The sequence below is a fragment of the Ambystoma mexicanum genome, chromosome 6q, assembly GCF_040938575.1.
Source record: "Ambystoma mexicanum isolate Mex_15411 chromosome 6q, UKY_AmexF1_1, whole genome shotgun sequence".
Lineage (NCBI taxonomy): Eukaryota > Metazoa > Chordata > Amphibia > Caudata > Ambystomatidae > Ambystoma > Ambystoma mexicanum.
Window position 1 is genome coordinate 232,795,909 of NC_090937.1, and position 21,728 is coordinate 232,817,636.

At 51.3% G+C, this 21,728-nt stretch overlaps 1 protein-coding gene across 1 annotated transcript in view; it reads right to left on the reverse strand.

The window, feature by feature from the left end:
• UBE2D3 (ubiquitin conjugating enzyme E2 D3) overlaps positions 1-21,728 on the reverse strand; it is a 269,547-nt gene that overhangs the window by 55,045 nt on the left and 192,774 nt on the right. The window contains exon 5 of the mRNA XM_069630692.1: positions 20,372-20,477. Within this exon, the coding sequence (XP_069486793.1) occupies positions 20,372-20,477 (106 nt within the window). The remainder of the gene's footprint in view (positions 1-20,371; positions 20,478-21,728) is intronic.

A 21,728-nucleotide genomic window follows, 5' to 3' on the forward strand; every position in this document is an offset into this window, starting at 1 on the left:
TTTGTTTGACACACAATGGCTACAATAATGCCCTACATGTACAAGCACGAGTATACCGAGCAGGAACTACTGGAAAGGGAAACATGCAAAAAAACGATGGGTCTTCGGACGGCAGTTGGGGGGACGATTCAACAGCTGAAGAGCCTGGACCTAGTCGCATGGACGGTGTTTCCACCTGGTGCACATGCAATCGGTGCGAGCTAATGCCAACTGAGCATGAGAACTGCTGCTGCTGTGAAAACTCGGGATGCGTGGCCTACATTTCAGAAGGCAAGCCACGACCACAATGCATCACCGAGCTGCCAGACTTCAGGGCAGCCTGCCTCACACGGTCCGTGTTGAGGATAATGATGGTGCTTATGCACGAACTTCGCGCAACTGTTCGTCCTCGTAATCCGAGTAACGAGTAAGTATACTCTGCTTGTCATGCCACTCCTATTTCATGGTCTTCTACTATATCCGAAATTACATATACATATCATTGTAATGCATGAAAGTCGTTCAATAGTGTGCAGTGTCTAGATAGCATTTGTCCGAGCAGAATGCCATTAGTTACAAGAATTGTCATTGACAACAAACGTTTATTAAACTTATCTTGGTCATTTAAAAACTGTTTGTTTCATTCCTTTTCACAGGTGGTACAGGCTGGTGGCCTATCGTTCCTTTACATGGTGGCTTCACGGGAGGCTTGGACACTGCGTTCGAAGAGTAATACCCGCCTGTGCCGTTCGTGCCATAAGAGAAACTTTCCCAAGTGACAGCGGTCATTACAGGGGATTTTCTCTCGCTGTGCTGCAACCTGACCTTTACAATGTGTAAAGTCTTGTATTTTTGTGTCATCAAAATAAGATATAAAATAAAACCACATATATTTTAACAACGGTTGTTTCGATTTTTTAAATGAATCAAGTGTGTCTCCATTCAAGGATGGACGTCAGTCATCTGTGCTCTGAATGGGTGAAGGTCAGGTCACTGTGAAGCAGGGTGGTCACCATCTAAGCTAACATAATATATTCTCAATAATTCATGCACTAAATAACACTTGTTCAAAGTCTTTCAGTCGGTTATGTCTCTATAAAAGTCACACATATATCTATACTATCAATTAACATTGGATTATACAGGCCTTAGGTTAAGGGTCTTGACCACTATAATACACTGTTTGAAGTGTGGGTCTGCGCTCACAAGAATCTCCGGTATGTGGCATTTGTTATTGAAAGGCAAGGATATACTGCAGTAGTGGTCTAATGTTAGTTGGGGATCTGCTAGGTGGGCATCATGGCGTGGTCAGTGATCTGGCACATGAAGAGAATACCTTGCAGGGACACAAGGTCAGAATGGCATTAAGTTTCCACTGTCGAGGGTGCGTGGGCAAGGACACGTTTGTGGAGATGAACGAGCTATGTGCTTAGTTCAGGCTGGTTCACATGCAGGACAGTGATCCCAGAGGAAGAGTGATGCGTTACATTTATTAGCTGTTGCAAATACCGCTGGAGATTTCCAGTCAGAGTGGGAACGAGGGTGGGGGCCATGTGGCCCGCTCCTCTCAGGCAGCCGCGCTGCCTGAGAGGAGCGGGCTGGAGCCCCCTCTCCCACTCCTGCTGATCAGAGCCTTGCCAGCAGAATTACCCTGCTTTCGTGGGTGAGTTACGGCGCCCACAGCTCCCCCCAACATGCATGGCCTAATATCATTCGCTGCATCTTATGTGTAATAGCTAAGACGATGCAGTAGCTTTCCAAATGACCCGACCTTCACGGATGCCTCTGTGACCCCAGACGACATCAGGATTCATCTCGGCCATTCACGGCAACGCGGTAATGGCCGCCATTGTTTTCGCACTCTGCAGCACCCGAGAGACCTGGGCCTTTGCCTAGTCCCGATTGGATGTGCACATCCCTTTCCTGCCCCCACCTTCACCGCCAGGCGGAAGTCCTGCGCCGAAGGGCTCGACCAAGGGCCTGTCTGTGCCCGTCCGTTGCCGTATGCGCCGTTGGCCAGAAACGCTGCCCAAATCAACTACTGCACACTAGTTCGTAAGTTCAATTTGTCCCCCTGACTTATTTTTGTGCAACTCTCGCTGCCTTAACGCCGCCCGCACTCACACTAACTGTGCTCCTTTGCCAGCCTATAGGGGCCATGCCACTGTGTTGCCAATGCCATTGTGTTCCTCTGCCAGCCTTTAGGGGCCCTGCCACTGTGTTGCCATTGTGTTCCTCTGCCAGCCTGTAGGGGCCATGCCACTGTGTTGCCATTGTGTTCCTCTGCCAGCCTTTAGGGGCCCTGCCACTGTGTTGCCATTGTGTTCCTCTGCCAGCCTTTAGGGGCCCTGCCACTGTGTTGCCGTGCCAGCTTTTATCGGCCCTGCCACTGCGAGCGCCACCACTAGCCCCTAGCTGCCCTGCCAGACCTACAACTGCCACTGCACATGCCACGACCTGCCCCTAGTACCAGCCCTGTACCGCATAGCACCACCCAGCTCAGTGCTCTAATGCATCCCCCTGCCACCCACCTCACAGCACCCACACCCCTCCTCTATCTCACTCATTACTCTCTCTATGGGCCATCTGCAGCTTGCTCACTGCATACCCATACCTCCCTCCACCGCCTTCCATCATGCCTCACTCCTCCCTATCCACATCACCACACACCACTCTCAATCACTGCATTACCAACCCTCCTGAACACCATAGGCGTTACAGACTAAGAACCCGCACCAAACCCTCATTTTTGCTTCGCAGCTCCCCACAGTCTACCCTCAGTAGGAACCAAAAGCTTAGCTGTCGCACCCACACATCTTTACGCTCATACCCGTCAGCCCACGCACATTACCACCAACCCCATGCGCTCATACATGCACCCCTCCCTCCATCACTCACAAGTGCTCCCACCACCTCGCTCTCACCGAACACCAGCGCTCAGGACCCACCACCTACCAACCACATCCTAAAATGCACACTCATTAATGCACGCTCCATCCATGCCATAGAGATCAATGACCTCATCACCACCCACAAACTAGACATGTTAGCAGTATCCGAAACTTGGCTCCATGAGGCATCCAACCCATCCCTACACCTTGCCCTCCCACAGGATTACACCATCCTTAGGCAGGACCACAAAACCTCTAAAGGTGGGGGCGTTGCCCTCATCTATAGAAACTCACTTGCCATTAGGCAGTGTAACCAACATTGGGACAACAACGCTGACCTTCTCTACGCCAAACTAGCTCTCTCCCCTAATTGCACCATCAACCTCTTAGTCACATACAGACCACCAGGCTCTCCTCCGGACGTCCAAAAGCATCTCCTCCAAATCGTTAGCAACAACCTGAAAAGCTCTACCAAAACCATTCTACTTGGTGACCTTAACCTTGGCTTAGATGACCCCAAGGACAAATCTGCCACACACCTGGCCAACGATCTTTCCAACATGGGGTTCATCCACAAAATCACCAAACCTACTCCGTGCAAAGGCCGGTCCATCGTCTGGGTAGCAGATCATAAGGAACAAGTTACTTACCTGTAACTGTTGTTCTCCAGCATGGGTCTGGCATGGATTCACATGCTCATGAATATTCCCCATCAGGCCGGGAATCCTCGGTATAGAAAAAAAAAAAATCAGTATCAGTTTTGTTTCCGATCTGTCTTTCTCAGTAGTAACCAATCACTGGTCTCTGGGTCATACTGCCCCCAGCCAATGACTGCCCTCTCCCTAAGCCCCGCCCCTGGCAGCCATCCTCAAATTTGGAAGCATGTGAAGTGGCAGTATGACCAAGTGAAGAGCCGCACTGGGGTAGGAGGGAGGGTTCGCATGTGAATCCATGCCAGACCCCTGCTGGAGAACAACAGTTACAGGTAAGTAACTTGTTTCTTCTCCAGCATGGGGTCTGGCATGGATTCACATGCTCATGAATATAAGAATACATAGCAGTATACACATGCACAACCACAGGAGGTGGCAAAAGGCTCAACATCAAGCAATACAACAACTCAACATTAAGCAACTTACCTCCTCACCAGGCTCACCTTAGGCGAACAGGTTGCGCAGCACTGCCTGGCCGACTCTGGACTCCTCCCTGGAATCCCGGTTGACGCAGTAGAATCTCGCGAAGGTGTGCTTCGACCTCCACGTAGCAGCCCTGCAGATGTCGAGCAGGGGCACACCAGCCGTAGTAGCAGCGATCGCTCTGGTCGAATGGGCCCTCGGTCGGCCTCGCAACGGTCGGTTTGCCAACCGGTGACAGTGCATGATGCAGCCGGAGAGCCATCTGGAAATGGGAGTCTTCGAGAGGGCCTTCCCTTGATTCATAGGTCCAAAGTTCACAAACAGCTGTGATGTCTTCCGAAAACTCTTTGTGCGGTCCACGTAGAACTTCAGCGCTCTAGCTACATCCAACGAGTGCAGAGTCCTCTCAGCCAGCGACGAAGGAGACGGGAAGAAAACTGGCAACACCATGGGCTCGTTGAGGTGGAAGTCCGACGGCACCTTGGGCATGAAGGAGGGGGTGTGTCCTCAGCACCACCCCCGTGTCGTGAAAAGTCAAGTATGGAGGCTTGCAAGACAGGGCCTGGATCTCCCCCACTCGTCATGCAGAGGTGATGGCCACGAGGAATGCTGTCTTCCACGACAGAAACTTCAACGGCACTGAATGCATTGGCTCAAATGGGGCCCCCATGAGCCTAGTTAGCACCACGTTGAGCTCCCACGCCGGGGCAGGGGCCTTCACCGGCGGGAATGATCAGAACAGTCCTTTCATAAATTCCTTCACCAGTCGATGAGACCACAAGGACGCCCGTCCTGCAGTTCTGGTGTAACGTGAGACGGCAGCCAGATGTACCTTGATGGAAGCGTGAGATGGGACAGCCTTGGCCAAAGACAATAGGTACGGCAATAATTGAGGGGCCGTAATCCGCAGAGGGTTAATCTTCTGTGCACGGCACCAGACGGAGAACCTCTTCTATTTGTGTCCGTAGCACTTGAGAGTTGAGGATGCCCTGGCCTTCGCAAGAACCTCTCTGCAGTCGGCCGGGATGTCATATCCTCCAAACTCTAGTGCTGCAGGAGCCAGGCCTGCAAGTTCAGCGACTGTGGGTCGTGATGGAGAATGGCGCCTCCTTCTCTGGAGAGAAGATCCGCGTCCGTCGGCAGCTTGACTGGTGTGGACGCTGACAAGTCCAGAAGGTCCGGGAACCAGATCTGCCTCGGCCACGCCGGTGCGACGAGGATCATCCTGCACCGGGACCTCTTGAGCTGGTTGACGAGCCGGAGTAGCAACGGCGGGAACGCATAATGGAATAGGCAGTCCCAGGGGAACGAGAAAGCATCGCCTATGCTCCTCGGTTGGGGAAACCTGCTGGCGAACCTCCGGCACCGTCGCAAAGAGATCGATCTGGGGTTCGCCCCATCGTCAGTCCACTTGATCCTGGCGCAGTACCCACTCGTGGCACGAGCGCAGCTCTCTGCTGAGTGAGTCGGCTATGGTGTTTTTTATCCCTGCCAGATGAAAGGGTACCAGAAACATCCCTTGGGCGACGGCCCAATGCCACAGATCCTGGGCTTCCTTGGATAGCGCAGGGGATCTGGTTCCGCCCTGCTTCCGAATGTAAAACATCGTGGTGGTGTTGTCGGTGAAGATCCTCACCACCTTGCCCTTGAGGGACGGAAGGAAGGACCTGAGGGCCCAGAACACTGCACGGAGCACCAAGATGTTGATGTGGAGTGTCTTCTCCGGGAGCCAAAGGCCTCTCGCGTGGAGACCCCGGTGTGCGCTCCCCAACCTTCCAGGGAGGCATCCGTTGTCACCGTCACCTGGTGGGCCGGGGCTAGGAAACCTGTTCCCGCCGTCAGATGAGAGCGGATACCCCACCATCGTATCGCCTGACGGAACGCTTCGTCGAGCGGGATCCTGTCCTCGAAGCTGCCCGCCGGCTGGATCCAGTGGGCGTCGAGGAATTCTTGCAAGGGCCGCATCCGAAGTATGCAGTGGCGCACCAGATAAATGCAGGAGGACATCATTCCGAGGAGGGACTTGATAGACCTCACTCTGGCCACGTCGTGGGCAGCAGACGTTGCACCTTTCCCAGGATGGTCCTTATCCTTTCCACCGACGGGGAGGCCCGCCGCGCCACTGTCGAGCTGTGCTCCCAGAAACAGGGCGACTTGCGACGGGACCAGGTGGGATTTTGGAAAGTTGATGGAGAACCCCAGGTCCATGAGCAGCTGGACGGTCTTCGCAGTGTGTTCCACGGCGAGCTCCCTTGTCCTTGCCCGTATGAGCCAGTCGTCCACGTAGGGGTAGACGTGGATCCCCTGCAGGCGCAGCCGCGCCGCCACCGGTGCTAGGCACTTGGTGAACACCCTGGGCGCCGATTTTAATCCGAACGGGAGGGCCTTGAACTGGTAGTGTCGCCCTTTGACCACGAACCTGAGGAACTTTCGGTGTCTCTTTACACTAGGGATGTGGAAGTATGCATCCTCCAAGTCCAACAACGACAGGAAATCGCCCTCCTCCAGCTGTCCCAGCACGTGCTGGAGGGTGACCATCCGGAACTTCTGTGCCTTGATGCATTTGTTCAGTCGTCGCAGGTCCAGGATGGGACGCCATCCTCTTGTCTTCTTTATGAGGAAGTATCTTGAGTAAACTCCAGAGCCCCGAAGCCTCTTTGGAACGAGCTCGATGGCACCTTTCCTGAGCATCGCCCTTACTTCCAACAGCAGTTGAGAGACGTGATGTTCCTTCCTGGCCACGGGAGGAATGCGGGGGCACTTCTTCTGGAACTCGAGGGCGTGCCCCAGGGCCAGGGCGTCCAGCACCCAACGGTCTGTGGAGATGGACTCCTACACGCCGACGAACTTAGTCAGCCGGCCTGCCACCGGGGTGCTTCGGCGGGGGCCCGACCCGGCGGTCGGTTCAATCTTGCTTGGAGGCCGCTTTGCCTCCTTGGCGACGACGGCGGGATCCACCTGACTTGCCGCGTCCCATGTAGGCCTCCTGCGACGAAGATCTTGCCGCTTGACGGTACGTAGAGGAGCTGCTGCCAGCTCCCTTGGAGGCACCCTGTCTGCCTCCAGAGCTCCGAAAGGACGGCCGTCGCTGTTGGAGCACACCCAGTGCATGGGCGTCTCTGTGTCCGTCTTGATCGCCTGAAGGGACTCATCAACCGACTTGCCGCCAAAAAGGTTGTTCCCATCGAAGGGCATGTCCAAAACCTTGGTCTGTATGTCCTGGCGGAAATCTGTCCCCTTGAGCCATCCTCGTCGTCTCAGGCGAACGCTGTTGCCCAACTGACGGAAACTGGTGTCGGCGATGTCCGTAGCCACCATAATGGCGTGGTCCGAGGCAATCTCACCTTCCTGTAAGATTTCCAGGGCCTCAGCCCTCTTCGATGGCCAGGGCGTTGGCCGCCTTGATGGTCGTCGCTGCAGATGAGATGACCCGTCGTCCCATCGCATCCAGCTTCCTACCCTCGCCGTCCGGCAGGGAGGTTGAAGATGAGGCCGATGGCCCCCCGCTTTCTTCTTGGCCGCCGCCGAAACTACCGAATCCGGGGTAGGTTGCGCCCTAAGGCACAAGGGGGCAGCGTCGGGGACCCGGTACTACTTCTCGTACCGGTCCCTCTTCGTAGGAGCCGTGGCAGGGTTCTTGAGGAGGGCGAGCCCCTCAACCCAGATGTCATCAAGAAGCGGTACGGCGAGGACCGTCTTCCCTTTAGCCTTGCGCCGTTGGTAAAGGAACCCTTCCTTCTTTTCTTCGGGGCAGAGCTGGAAGAGCTCGGATGCCCTGGAAATCATAGCATGGAAGGATCCAATCTCGTCGGGCGGGGACGCCCGGGCAGGGGGCGACAGGGGACACGTCCCGTCGTCGCCTCCGTCGTCATCCGTACCCGTCGTTGTCGTGTCCATGCCTGTATCATCCCCGTGGGTAGTGGACCTGGGGGAAGGCAGAGAAGGCCGCATAGGCGGGAGAGGAGGCCTAGGATGCGTCGTCCTCCTCTTAAGTGGTGGGCTCTCAGAAGGTCCTTGCTTCTGTTCACCCGTCTGGTCTGGCAAAGGTACCTCAGTCGGGGGAAGGGGCAACCTAGTCCTTATCTCCGAGCATAAGGACTGGATGGCTGACAAAATGGCCGCCGAGGTGTCCTGCGGCGCCAGAAACGACGGGAGCGAGGGCTCTTGAGGAGCCTCGTCTGCGACACCGTCGCCCTCGTCGGGAGCCCTCCCGATGGGCTGGGCCTCCTCCACGACTTGGATGAGCTCCTCTTCAGAGGTCGTGTCCGTATCCACGATGGCCAACAGCCCCTCCCCCACCCTTTCCAACGAGGACTTTGTGGGAGTCTTCTCGATGGGCCTGAAAGACGACTCCCTCCACGGTGGCAGGGAGACTCTGGTACCCGAGGGCGCCTCCACTGGTGTAGCCTTCACAGGCTGAGCCAGGGCCACAGCGACATCCTCAATCGAGGTCTTAGCAGGGTGAATTAAGGCCAACGTCACCTTCTGTACGCCTGGGGCCTTCAACTTGGGGGGAGGGTCCGAGCCTCGCTCCCCCTCTGCCGGAATCTTCGAGATTGACCGGGGCCTCTCCAGAAGCTTCGCCGGGTTCTCGGACTTCCTCTTACCCGAGCCAGAGTGTTGGCTCGTGGATGACAGCGCCGGGGAGGATGCGCCCTGCCTGGCAACCAAAGAGCCCGACCGTTCGGAGCTCCCGGTGCCCGCGGACTCGCGGTGCTTAGCCTTTTGTTGGGCCCCTGTCGCCGGGGCACCCTCACAGGACTTAGAGGACCGCTCAGACTTCTTTTTTTTCTCGCCTGGCGGGCTCTTACCTTCCAGCCAGTTGGCAAGACAGAGGTGGCGATCCTTCATGGTCCGCTCCGACATGTTCCCACAAAATGCGCAGTCCTTTTCCTTGTGCGTCTTGTCCTCATGGAGACAGAGGCATAACGAATGCTCGTCCCTCCTTGAAAACGTTCTGAAGCTGGCATCCAGGGCAGGTCCTGAACAGCTTCCCGGGCGTCGAGCTCCCTTTCTCCTGGGCCATGTCCGGGGTAGGCCTCGGAACTTCTGGAATCCTCCAAAAGCGTAACTCGATGAAATCTTCACCCTTGAGGGGCGTAGAAACTCCGAAACGGATCCCCGTTGATTGGATGTAGAAACGGTGGAGCTTGAGGCTCTATTTAACCGAAAAAATCTCCTGAAAAAAGTGCGAAAATGCAGCAAAAGCTCGAGAGCTACAGCACGAGGACTCCCAACACTTGAACGTGCGGTAAAAATCTGAGGATGGCTGCCAGGGGCGGGGCTTAGGGAGAGGGCAGTCATTGGCTGGGGGCAGTATGACCCCCAGAGACCAGTGATTGGTTACTACTGAGAAAGAGATCAGAAACGGAACTGATACTGATTTTTTCTTTACCGAGGATTCCCGTGCCGACGATGGGGAATATTCATGAGCATGTGAATCCATGCCAGACCCCATGCTAGAGAAATAGCAACACTGGTTCTCGGATACCACTTCAGACTTTCCTCGCATATGGGGTCCAGCACTCCGTTGAGGTGGCTCAGGGATGGTCAGACCAGCTTAAGGGAAGGAGGATCTTCCTGTCGCTCGGGTCTGACTTAAAATTGATGCACTCGATCTGGTGTTCCTCTCCCCGGCACTTCGGTTCCAGCAGCAGTGGAAATACAGCCAGCTCCCGTAGGATGTCCAGACAAGTTCACTTTGGCGTTGATTGGTCTCACCAACCCAAGGGGAGAAGAAGTCTTTGCAGGGCTTCTCTAGTCGAGGCGAATTCTGAACTTCAGCACCGCAGCAAGGGGTCACCGGGCAAACCAACGGTCCAGGAGTTGCAGCAGGCGTCTCTTCCAAGTTCTTCAGATACCTTCGTCCATTGGTCAACTGAAATTCCATAGGCATTATCTTTGCATTGTGACACAACACCTTCAGCGCAGTGGCACAGGGAAGTCTTAGATTTCCCCAAAGGTTTAAATGCCTTCTCTTGGTGAAACTACTGTTTCCAAGAGCAGTGAATTGAAATTTATTTTACTTACAATTTGTAAGTTTCTAGACACAGCGCACACTATCTTACCATACAGTGCTGGAGGGGTACTTAGTATCCCCTTGGTCTAGTTTCTCATGTAACATTTTTATGTTACCCCTTCTACTATTAGCGGCTGGTGGCAGTGGTGTACTTTTTACTACCATTGTGAGCTTTTACTGCGGGCTGCACTCGCAGCTGCAATAAGGAATCCATGGGTGCCCACTTTGTCAAAATGGCCCTGGTCTTTTTTCGCCATTTCTTGCTGGAAAGGTCCTTTTTGATCCCTTTGTTTTGTCTTTGGCGGGATTTACAAGGGAAGCCGCCTCTGGCTCCAGTATGTCTGGCAGGGACAGGAAGTGAAATGAAATGGATATTTTATTTATATCACGCTCGTACACAAGTGTTTCAGAACGCGACCAGGCAAAAAGGGAGGGGAACAAGGGAGAAAAAAAAAACAAAACAGAAACAGCAATCTTACTAGGCCCAGTGACATTTAAGAAAGCTCAAGTGCATGGGGAAGGAAAATGGGGGTAAAAGTGCAAGGAAAGGGGGTGGGGGAAGTGGAAAGTGCGAAGCAGAGGAGAGAAAACATCAATAAATATTAAATAGAATAAATAAGGGCTTCAAACCATGGTAGTGCAGCCAGCAAGTGGCAGGTAAAAGTTAGTCAGAAGAACAAGTTACTTCTTACCTTGTAACGTTCTTTCGATGGGATGTTCCTCCGACGTATTCCTTATCGTAGATATCTCCTTCAGCTCTGCTGGCCTCGGAACATTTTTCTCTAGAGGGCGCTGCGCGTCGACCCCGCCGAGTCGATGTCCCTCGACAGCCGCCGTATCGACGTCGTCATCCTGCCTATAAAGGCCGCGCGCAGCGTCCGTTGCTCAGTTCCGTTTTGTAGCCCACAGAATTTCTGTCTGGACTAGACTAATCACCCTGAAGGAGCGTAAGCTGCAACAACAAGGGAAGTAGAACTGCGGGGATGATGGGAGGGTCGATAAGGAATACGTCGGAGGAACATCCCATCGAAAGAACGTTACAAGGTAAGAAGTAACTTGTTCTTCGAAGGGATTGTGTCCTCTGACGTATTCCTTATCTTAGATAGGCTCCCATAGCAGTATTCAATTTTTGGAGGTTGGAGTACTGACTTCACGCTGCCTTCTATTGATGAATAGAGTGCAATACAGCCCTTCCAAACCTAGTCTCTTGACTGGAGGAGGAATCCAAGTTGTAAAATCGTGTAAAGGTATGGACGGACGACCACGTGGTGGCCGCACAAATGTCTTTAACCGGCACTCCTCTTTTGAGGGCCGATGAAGCTGCAATACCTCTGGTCGAATGAGCCCTAAGGTTTTGAGGGGGCTCTTTTCCAGTCAGTTTATAACATTCCAAAATGGCTAGAATGATCCATCTGGAAATGGTCTGCTTAGTTATTGGTAACCCCAGCTTGTGACCTGTGTAGCCTACAAACAGCTGGTCTGCTTGTCTTATCCTGGCCAGTCTACTGATGTAAAAACTTAAAGCCCTTCTAGGGTCCAGCCTGTGTAATCTCTCTTCCTCTTTCCCCGGATGAGGAGGAGGATAGAAAGATGGCAGGGTAATCTTCTGAGTGATATGGAATTCAGAAACCACCTTTGGGAGGAAATTAGGCTTCACTTGCAGGACAATTTTGTCTTTGTGAAAGATAGTATGAGGGGGTTTACAAGAAAGAGCTTGTAACTCGCTCACCCTTCTAGCAGATGTAAGTGCTATTAATAAAACAATTTTAAGGGTAAGAAATCTTAACGAACAAGAATGGAGTGGTTCGAAAGGTGTGCCCATCAGGAAAGTTAGGACTAAGTTTAAATCCCATAGGGGAACCTGGAATGGTCTTGGGGGATAAACGTTGGTTAACCCCTTTAGAAACTGTATTACCAAGGGTAACTTGAAATAGGATGGTTCTTCCGCAGTGCGCTTAAAGATGGATAGCGCTGCGAGATAGCCCTTAATGGTGCCAACTTGAAGGCCTGAATTCGCCAAATAGAGTAGGAAGGACAAAACCATTGGTGTACCACATGAAAAGGGATCGATATTCTTTTCTCTACACCAGCTGCAAAATCTGTTCCAACGGCAGCGGTATAAAGACTTTGTTGCTGGCCTCCTTGCCGAAAGCAACACCTCCATATCATCATCAGGGAGGTCCCAATCCTTGTACCTCAGCCTTTCAGAAGCCAAGCGTGAAGGTTGAGGGTTTTGATGTCTGGATGGAGAACCTGACCTCCCTTCTGTGAGAGTAGGTTCTCTCTGAGTGGAAGTCGAATTGGAGGGCAGATGGACAAGTCTATAAGGTCCGGGTACCATGTTCTCCTGGCCCAATCCGGGGCAATTAGGATCATGGTTTTCCGGAATCTTCTCAACCTCCTGATCATTTGAGGAATGACAGGGACCGGTGGGAACGCGTACAGAAGCGGAAACTCCCAGTCCACTATGAACACGTCTCCCAGAGCTCCTCTCGGGGGAAATTCCCTTGAGCAGAACAGATTGCACTTCCTGTTGACACTGGTGGCGAACAGATCCACCTGAAGGGTTCCCCAAAGGGCGAAGATCTCTTGGAAGGACTTCCTGAGCTAGTTCCCACTTGTGGGAGACTGCTCTGCCTGCTCAGAGCGTCCGCTGTCAAGTTCTTCTCTCCGGCTAGGTGAACTGCCGATAGAGAGATGCCTTCTTGGATTGCCCAAAAACAGAGCTGCATCGCCTCTCTGCACAGGGGTAGTGATCCTACGCCTCCTCTTTTGTTGAGGTAATGCATGGCCACTGTGTTGTCCGTCATTATCAGGACATTTTTCCCCTTGTACAGCTGGCAGGAACGCCTTCAGCGCAAGTCTGATGGCCCTCAGCTCTAACAGGTTGATATGTAGTCTGGACTCCGATGGAGACCAACGACCGCTGATGGTCAAGTCGTTGGCGTGGGCTCCCCACCCAGTGAGTGAGGCATCCGTGACTACTGTTATCTCCGGCCAGGGTTGCCAAAACTGTTCTCCTTTCAGAATGTTCTCCTGACAGGCCCACCACTGAAGGTCTCGAGCCACCCTGTCGGGAACCTGAAGAAGATCTGTCATTCTTCCTGAGAATTGTGACTACTGAGTCCTCAGTGCCCACTGGAGGGATCTCATTCTCAGTCGAGCCTCTGGCACAAGGAAAATGCAGGATGCCATGAGGACTAGCAACCTCAAAAAGTCGAAGGCTGGGAGACGTTGGGCATCTTGGAACTTGGTAACCATCTGTAGAATATCTTGAGCCCTCACCTCTGGTGGTGAGGCTTTTCCCAGGGAAGTGTCCAGGATCGCTCCGATGAACTGGAGTCTCTGCGATGGTATCATTTGTGACTTCTTTAAATTGAGGGAGAAGCCCAGTCTGTGAAGGGAGTGGCAAACATGATTTAGCTGAAACTGAGCTTGTTCCGAAGATACAGCCCTGATCAACCAATCGTCCAGGTAGGGGTAGACGTGAATCCCTTCCCTCCTTAGACTTGCCGCCACTACCGACATGAAGACCCTCGGGGCGGAGGTCAGCCCAAATGGCAGCACTCGAAATTGATAATGAGAGTTGCCAATTGCGAACCTCAGGTATTTCCCGTGTTTGAGATGGATAGGCACATGGAAATAAGCGTCCTGAAGGTCCAGAGATATCAACCAGTCCTGGAACTGAAGGGCCTGAAGGATCTGAGAAAGTTAGCATCTTGAATTTGTCTTTCCTGAGGAATTTGTTCAATTCTCGCAAATCCAAGATGGGTCTCAGTCCTCCGTCTTTCTTTGGAATGAGAAAGTAAGGGGAGTACCAGCCCTTGTTCCTCTCCGCTACAGGTACCGGTACCAGTTCTATGGCACCTTTCTCTAGCAGGTCCAAAATTTCCTGCAAGAGGAGCGGATCCGGAGCTTTCTGAGAGCTGATCCCCGGTGGATGACTGAGGTATGCGTAGGAGAGGCAGGCAGTAACCTTGGGCAACTGTTTCCAATGCCCAAGCATCTGGCGTGATAGACTGCCATTCCGCCAGATGTTGAGTTAACCTGCCTCCAACAGGTGTCCTGTGAGGGAAGTCCTCAGAGTGGTTTTGGGGCGGCTGATGCAGATGCCGATGGTAAAGAGGCACCTGCTGTTGCTGCGGCTTTTGAATATCGACCCCGTCCACCTCGGGTAGTTCTTCTTTGTCCCCTTTGAGCCGGTCGTCCTCTACCTCTTCCGAATGCGGAGTAGAAGCGAAAGGACTTGCCCCTCGCAAAGGTTCCTGTGGGACGAAAAGGCATCTGACGGATTGCAGCGCCTAGGGATTTAGCTGCTGCTTTTGATGTTTGCAGTTTCTCTAAACTGTCATCCGCCTTTTTCCCGAACAAAGAAGAGCCATCGAATGGCATGTTCAAGAGCCTGGCTTGCACATCTGGGGCAAAACCAGACTTTCTCAACCAAGCAAATCTCCTGGTTGTTGTACTTGCCGCCATTGCTCTGCTGATGCGGTCAGCCGAATCAATGCCCGTCTGGAGGGATTCGCACATAGCGTCTTTACCGTCCTGTATGATATTTAGGAACGCCTCCCTTTCTTCTCCCTCCGGGATGCAGTCAGCCGCTGTAGAAGCACACTCCCAAAGTGTATGGCTGAATCTAGCAAGGGTGCAAGTAGCATTAACAGATTTTAACGCCATGCTACATGCCGAAAAAAACTTTCTTTGCCATAGCATCATATTTCTTATCGTCCCTGTCCTGTGGGACGGTAGGGTAAGCAGTCTTGACGTCAGTAGAAGATGCTGCATGTACCAACAGACTTTCTGGGGATGGGTGTTTTGACAAAAACTCTGGGTCTGCAGAAGATACCCTGTATTTTGTACACAGTTTTTTTATTTACTGCCGGGGCGACATCTGGGGTTTCCCAGTTCGTCATAATCTTCCTCTGAAGAGCTTTATGAAAGGGCACTACAGGATCCTCCTGTGGACCTTTGTAAAGAATATCCGTGAGGTCATCTTGTTGGAAAGCCTGTGAAGGTGTAGACCACCCCATAAATTCTGTGATCCTGGCCATTAAAGCTCTATAAGGGGTTTCAGCATGCTCCCCCAGGTCTGACCTAGCAAACTCCACCTCAGGGGAAGTGTCTAACCCACTTGCCTCATGTAAGGAATCATCAAGATCCTTTAACCTGCGTTCTTCTGAGGATAACTCCTCTCTAACTGGGGTTGCAGGTCCCTGCAACTCAAATGTGTCTTCCTGTTCAGATAGTTCACCCTCTTCCATAATTGAGGACATAGTTCTCAATTGTTCTGAACTCACATAGGGTGTAAACCCCATCTCCAAGGCAGAGGGTGCCAAACTTGTCTTAAATCGGCCTCGAAAACGTCGATGTCGTCGACGCCGAAGGCTTCGGACGTGGCGTCGAAAACAAAGGCGGAGGCCTTGAGGACCTCGACAGAATTGGGATTCTGCTCGAGGAAGTCGACAATCTCGACGCCATCGTCATCGAGGACCTGGGGATAGCCACTGGGTGCGTCGTAACCGTGACTTTCCTTGGCGTCGAAGATGCCGTCGAGTCGACAGACCAGTGTGTCGAAGGTCCCTTCGACAACGGCGTCGAAGACACAGACCTCGGCGTCGACTGAACCTTCGAAGAAGGTTTTGAGGTCAGAGCTTTACTCGAGGGTTCGAGACGCGCTTGAGAAGCTTCCTTCGCCGGGTACTGCGACTCGCAGCGTTTTTGACCTTCGGGTCTTTCGACCAGAGCATCGCTCTCAGCAGTCTTCGAGGGGGTCGAGGCCGCTTTCTCGAAGACGCTCATCATATTTTTGCAGAATTCCTCCCATTCAGCCCGGGAACTATGTTTCGTGGGGCAAGGGATTCTCTTTGGAGAAACAGAGGAAGAGAAGGACGGAGAAGGGGATCTTCGACGTCTCCTCTACGAGTGCTTCGATCTCGAGGAGTGATGGGACCCACTCCGAGACCTGGAGCGCGAATGGTGACGAGGAGATGAATGTCTCGACTTCGTCGAAGAAGAAGCTTTCAAAGTCTTACCTTTCTCCAGCTTCCCCCTACGCTCCTTCAGGGCCTTAAGCTGTCATGGACATACAGTCCTCGCACTCCGAACAATGGTGTTCAGCTCCCAAACACCACAGACAAACTCTCTGAGGGTCAGTCAGCGACATCTTTTTCTCACAATCTCGGCATTTTTTTGAAGCCGGACCGAGGAGTTGTCTGTTCCGACGAGGAAGCCATCGAGTACGGATCGAATATCTCGAGGTAAATGGGATTAAATTAACAAAACTGAGCAACGGTATTCCGAGGCACTGAGTAAGCGCAGAAAAACGGAACTGAGCAACGGACGCTGCGCACGGCCTTTATAGGCAGGATGACGTCGATACGGCGGCTGTCGAGGGACATCGACTCGGCGGACGTTGACACGCAGCGCCCTCTAGAGAAACATTTTCCGAGGCCAGCAGAGCTGGAAGGAGATATCTAAGATAAGGAATATGTCGGAGGACACAATCCCTTCGAAAGGTATATCTGATAAGTGCAGGAGAAACGTGGGAGGGGGGACTGTAAGGGTATAGATACAGAACCCTAGTGCAGATGGTGGCCTGGAGGCAGTGCAGGAGGGTGGCCGGGTGAGCATGTACCCGGGCCCAAGAGAACAGAGGGTGGCCAGGTCCATGAGAAGAAACAGAACAGGGGAGACAAGGGGGGCGCAAAGGCAGAGGCAAAGAGGAAGGTTTTGAGAAGTTTCCGGAACCAAAGATGTTTTTCCTCAAGTTTCAAGGTGGCTGGGAGGCTGTTCCAAAGGGAGGCCCCAGCCGAAGACAGGATCTACCCCCAGCTCGTTTTTTTTGCAAAACGACTAACCCTGAGAGAGTTAGAGGAGCGAAGGGCTCGTGAGGGGAGGTATTTACGGAGGGATAGTTGAAGGTATTTTGGACCCAGGCCCCAGAAAGCCTTGTGGACAATGCAGAGGGTTTTAAATTTAATCCTTGCATCCACTGGGAGCCAATGAAGGTATTTCAATGCTGGAGAGATACGATCCCAGGGCTTCAGGCCATGGACAAGTCTCGCAGTCCTGTTCTGGATTAGTTGTAGAGGGATGAAGAGTGGAGGCAGGTAGATTTAGAAAGGCTGTTACAGTAATCCAGTCTGGAAAGAACCAGAGCTTGGGAGACGGTGAGCTTTTGAAGGAAGGAGAGGAAAGAGAGTACCTCTAAGGAGGTGAAGTAAAGTTAGATTTTTTGGAGACAGATTTGTGCGGAAAAGGAAAGTGTAGAGTCAAAGATAACCCCAAGGTTCCTAGCCACGCAGGTGGGGGTGGGAGGAGGGCCAAGGGAGGCCAGCCAGAGAGTGCGAGGAAAGGATGGAGATGGTGTACCAATAAGGAGGATCTCAGTCTTGTTGGCATTTAGACATAGATCATTGGCGGCACACCAATTTTGAATGGTGATTAGACAATCAGCGATGAGGAGGCTGAAGGAAGCCTGAAAATTAGTTGGGTGTCAGCATAGCACTGGAAAGTTGAGCAGAACATTGAGATGCAGTAAGCGAGAGTTGCCAGGTATTGGTTGAAAAGCCAGGGCGCGAGGATAGACCCCTGGGGGACACCACATGAGGATAGGGAGATAGAAGATAGGAAGGACCCAGGTTGTATCTGGGAGGGTCGATCAGAGAGAAAAGAGGTCACCCAGGCCAGAGCCTGATCAGTGATACTGAGGTTGTCACAAAGACAATTGAGCAGGGTGGTATGTTTGACTGCGTGGAACGCAGAGGAGAGATCAAGTAGGATGAGGACAGAGGGAATGTTAGAATCGAGGTTGGAGAGCAGGTTTTCACAGATGCTCAGGAGAGCAGTTTCTGTACTTCTGGCAGCTCTGAAGCCAGATTGGTGGTCATGGAGGGAGCCAACAGTCAGAATGGAGATTAAGCTGAGCGATGGCCAGCTTTTCCAGGAGCTTGCCCAAAAAGGGAGTAATGGAAATTGGGCGGTAGTTTGGCAGACATGACGGATCAGCAGTGGATTTCTTGAGGAGAGGATGCACAAGGGAGTGTTTAAGAGGCGTGGGGGAAAGAGCCAGAGGCAAAGGAGAGGTTGCAGAAATCAGCAAGGGCCGGTGAAAGGGCGTCTATGTGCTCCTTAATGGTTTTAGAGGAACAGGGATGACCTGTTTTGATGAGGTTCATAGATCTGACTTGTCTAGATATTTCATCAGGGGAGAAAAGAGGAAAGGAGGAGAAAGGGGGACAAGGGGCAGCTGAGGGAGGGTCAGCAGGCCGAGAAGGAGGGAGGGGGAGCGGAGGAGGCCTGAAACTCCCTGTGCTTAATCCCCTTGGTTACAGGAATGCACCCAAAAGTTGATTGGCCGGCTGCCTGTCTGGCAAGGACAGCCACCCTGCTCTGTGACTGACAGCTAGGCTGGAATGAATGGGAGAAACATGCATAAAAGGCGAGGCTTTTTGGCTTGAAAGGCAGAGTCAACCACTGGACGAAGGAATCTGAAGAACTTGGAAGAGATGCCTGCTGCAACTCCTGGACCGTTGGTTTGCCCAATGAAGCCCTGCCGCTGTGTTGAAGCTCCGAATTCGCCTCAACTAGAGAAGCTCTGCAAGGACTTCTCCTCCCCTTGAGTTGGTGGGACCAATCAACTCCAAAGTGAACTCGTTGGGACATCCTCTCTAAGCTGGCTGTACTTCCACTGCTGCTGGAACCGAAGTGCCAGGGAGACAAACACCAAATCGAGTGGATTGCTTTTAAGTCGGACGCGAGCGTTGCAAAGATCTTCCGGACTTCCCTGATGCAGGAATGACAAAACCTGACCCACCTCAAAGTGCTGGACCCCAGAAGCAAGGAAAGTCTGAAGTGGTATCCGAGAACCTCAGTGTTGCCATTTGCAGTCAGACGCGAGGAGCTGAAACACCGAAGTGCCACCGAATTGAAGTTTGCCCTTTGCTCTCGCTGACCGTCCTGTTGCAGGAGTCCCCAGAAGTCCTCCCACTTGTCCCCACGACTGAGGCCCATGAACAAATGGATCTGCAGAGCCACACAGAGCACACAGGAACAGAAGTCAGCTGGAACCATTTCTTCTGACCAAAGGTACTGTACCGTCTAAGAACTTACCTCGTCTTGTAGCCTTACTTGTTCTCAGTTGAGACCTGTCTTGGTAGCTCCTGTAGAGTTGCTTGCATCTTCTATACCTCACAAGCCCCCCAGCTTGTGGCCCTACTTTGATTCTACTTTTCGACAAAGACTTCTAAAACATTGTACAAGACTTTTACTGCCCGCAAGAAGTGCTTCAGCTCTCCTAGGCTTTGGCCCAATTGACATTGGCTGGCCTGGCTCCCTGAATGACTCTCCTCTCCTACAAATGTGTGTTTTTACCTTCCTTCCAGGAAAGGGTTAACTTACTTTGTAATGGGGGGCGTTCAACACAAAAATTCTGAAGCCGGGAAGTACTTTTGATCACTTGTTTTATTCTGAAACCTCTGACATTCATCTCAGTATTGCTCTAAATGTACCAGTGATATATTAATGTCCACAGTGTCCTAGCTATTTAAGTCACCCGAGGGTGTAGGAAGTGTATGTGTGCCATCCCAAATGGGCGTTTTCTGATTTAGAGAAACTAAGTGTGTAGTATTGAGTGTATTTGTGTGTTACTATTATATTGCTCCTTCTGAAGAAGGTTTATTCAAACTGACTGTTAAATGAATTAATTTTTTTTATCAAGAAACCTTGAGTGCAAGTGTTTCTTGGGATACTGGTCACTGGATCTGTGTACCCTACTGCTCAAATTGACACCTCTTGAGATAAACCTAGCTGCTCAGCCACACTACCAACCTGTGTAGTACAGACTTATACCAAAGGTTTGGTTCGTATTGCCAGGAGGTCAAGTTTGTTGTAGTGCACCCAAAGGGTACTTCACCAAATCCAGCCTAACAAGATGTCTGTACATTTCTCTGGGTGTTGGTCTTGGCCTTCCATTGTCGAGTCCATAGATTTATTTGAGAGCTCATCATCAGGCATATCATCTGGTTTTCCTCTTGATGGTTGGACTGGGTGGATAGAAGCACAATAGCTACCTTGGTGATGCACTGTGTAAACTCCCCAATGTTGCACTAAAGCCCATTGATCACTCAGAAATCTCAAAAGCTTTCGACAAAATCTAGAATTTCTCCAGCTATTGACCCAGGTTCTGAAAACATCAGTTGCACTTCGGAGCAACAAAGTGATGCCAAAGCTTACAGATCTAGGCAACTATCCAACTAAGGAGCATGATCCCAACACGAATGCTATTTAACACAATTTACATTGAAAATTAAAATGTGGTGCTATCAAAGCAAAAGTAATCAGCTTACCTTTGGAAATCGTTAATGCTGGGGACCACTGTGATCTTAGAATATCGAGACAAATGCTGCCATTGCTGTTAATATTTGGATGGTAAATTCTTGTTGTAAATGCAACCTGTGGGAAAATGTCAAGATGAACAAGCATAAATGCTCGATTTCGGACTGCGCATGTTCTTATGTATACATGCAAGATATACTGCCTACACAAACAGAACATGCATTCCAATAAAAACAAAGCTGACTGAATAAAGCAGATGTCAGCAATGTTAAAGGAGACATGTTTGGGTCTGCTATTTGATGGGCGAAGATCCACCAACGATCTGCCAGAATTGGTCTTCTGGTCAGAGCTGAATTTCTGGAATCGGTTGCCTCACACGAGTTTGCTACTGTATCCAGGGGTGCACTCTGATGGTATGCCTTTTGCCAACAGGTGGACATTTGAAGGTTATCCCATTATGTACTTGAGCATACATCTACTAACTTGAATTTTAGGAATAATGCATGAACAATGAAACTGAACCGTTACTTCTAAATCCAGTTCTTCATCTAATTCATAAACGGTGAGTATCTCTGCCCATGTGCAGAAACAAAGAACACTTCATCATAGAAGATAACACCTGTAAAAATGTACAACACTAAATAACTTCTCAAATAGTATATAATGCCCGTCGGGGATGGAAACTTGTTTTGTATCAATTCCCCTCCATAAATGAAAAGCAGAGTGCGTAGACTGCATTTTACCAGTCATTTCAATAGAGAAACAAAGGGAAATTACAGGCACCCTTTAAAGAAGTAAACAAAGGACACGGCCTTTAAGGCCAGTGCAGCTCACATGATGCAGCACAGCAGCAGGAGTTCTTGTTGTAAATCTCTTTGGAGAGGGCACATTAAATTAAGAATGCCTCTTTTTGATGAAGTGAACGAGAACCTTGATTCATGAGGGGAGGACCCATGGTTTATGAATTCAATAAAGACATCCAGGATAAAGAACTGGATTTACAAATAGCTATTCCCTCTTCACCACAAGATGTTCTCTGTTCATTATGCACAGAATAGACTACCAAGCTCCCCACCTCCCAGTGAATTGGGGAGGGAAGTATGAGAGGGGGGGGGAGCACAGGCAAAGAACATCAGAGAGCATTGTCATACAGTGCAAGTAAGAGTACTGCCCCTACAAATAGCTTACATAATGAGGCTTGTCCCACTTATGCATCTCTTCTGGTATCGGTATCTAGTCAATGCTGTCTTGAAAAAGTATAAACCGATTTCTAGGTTCTAGCTTATAGAGACTCTCTCATAGGGAATACATTAATTATCTTTAACGCCTGTTCTCCAGCATTTGTATCAGTCAGATTCAGGTGCTGCC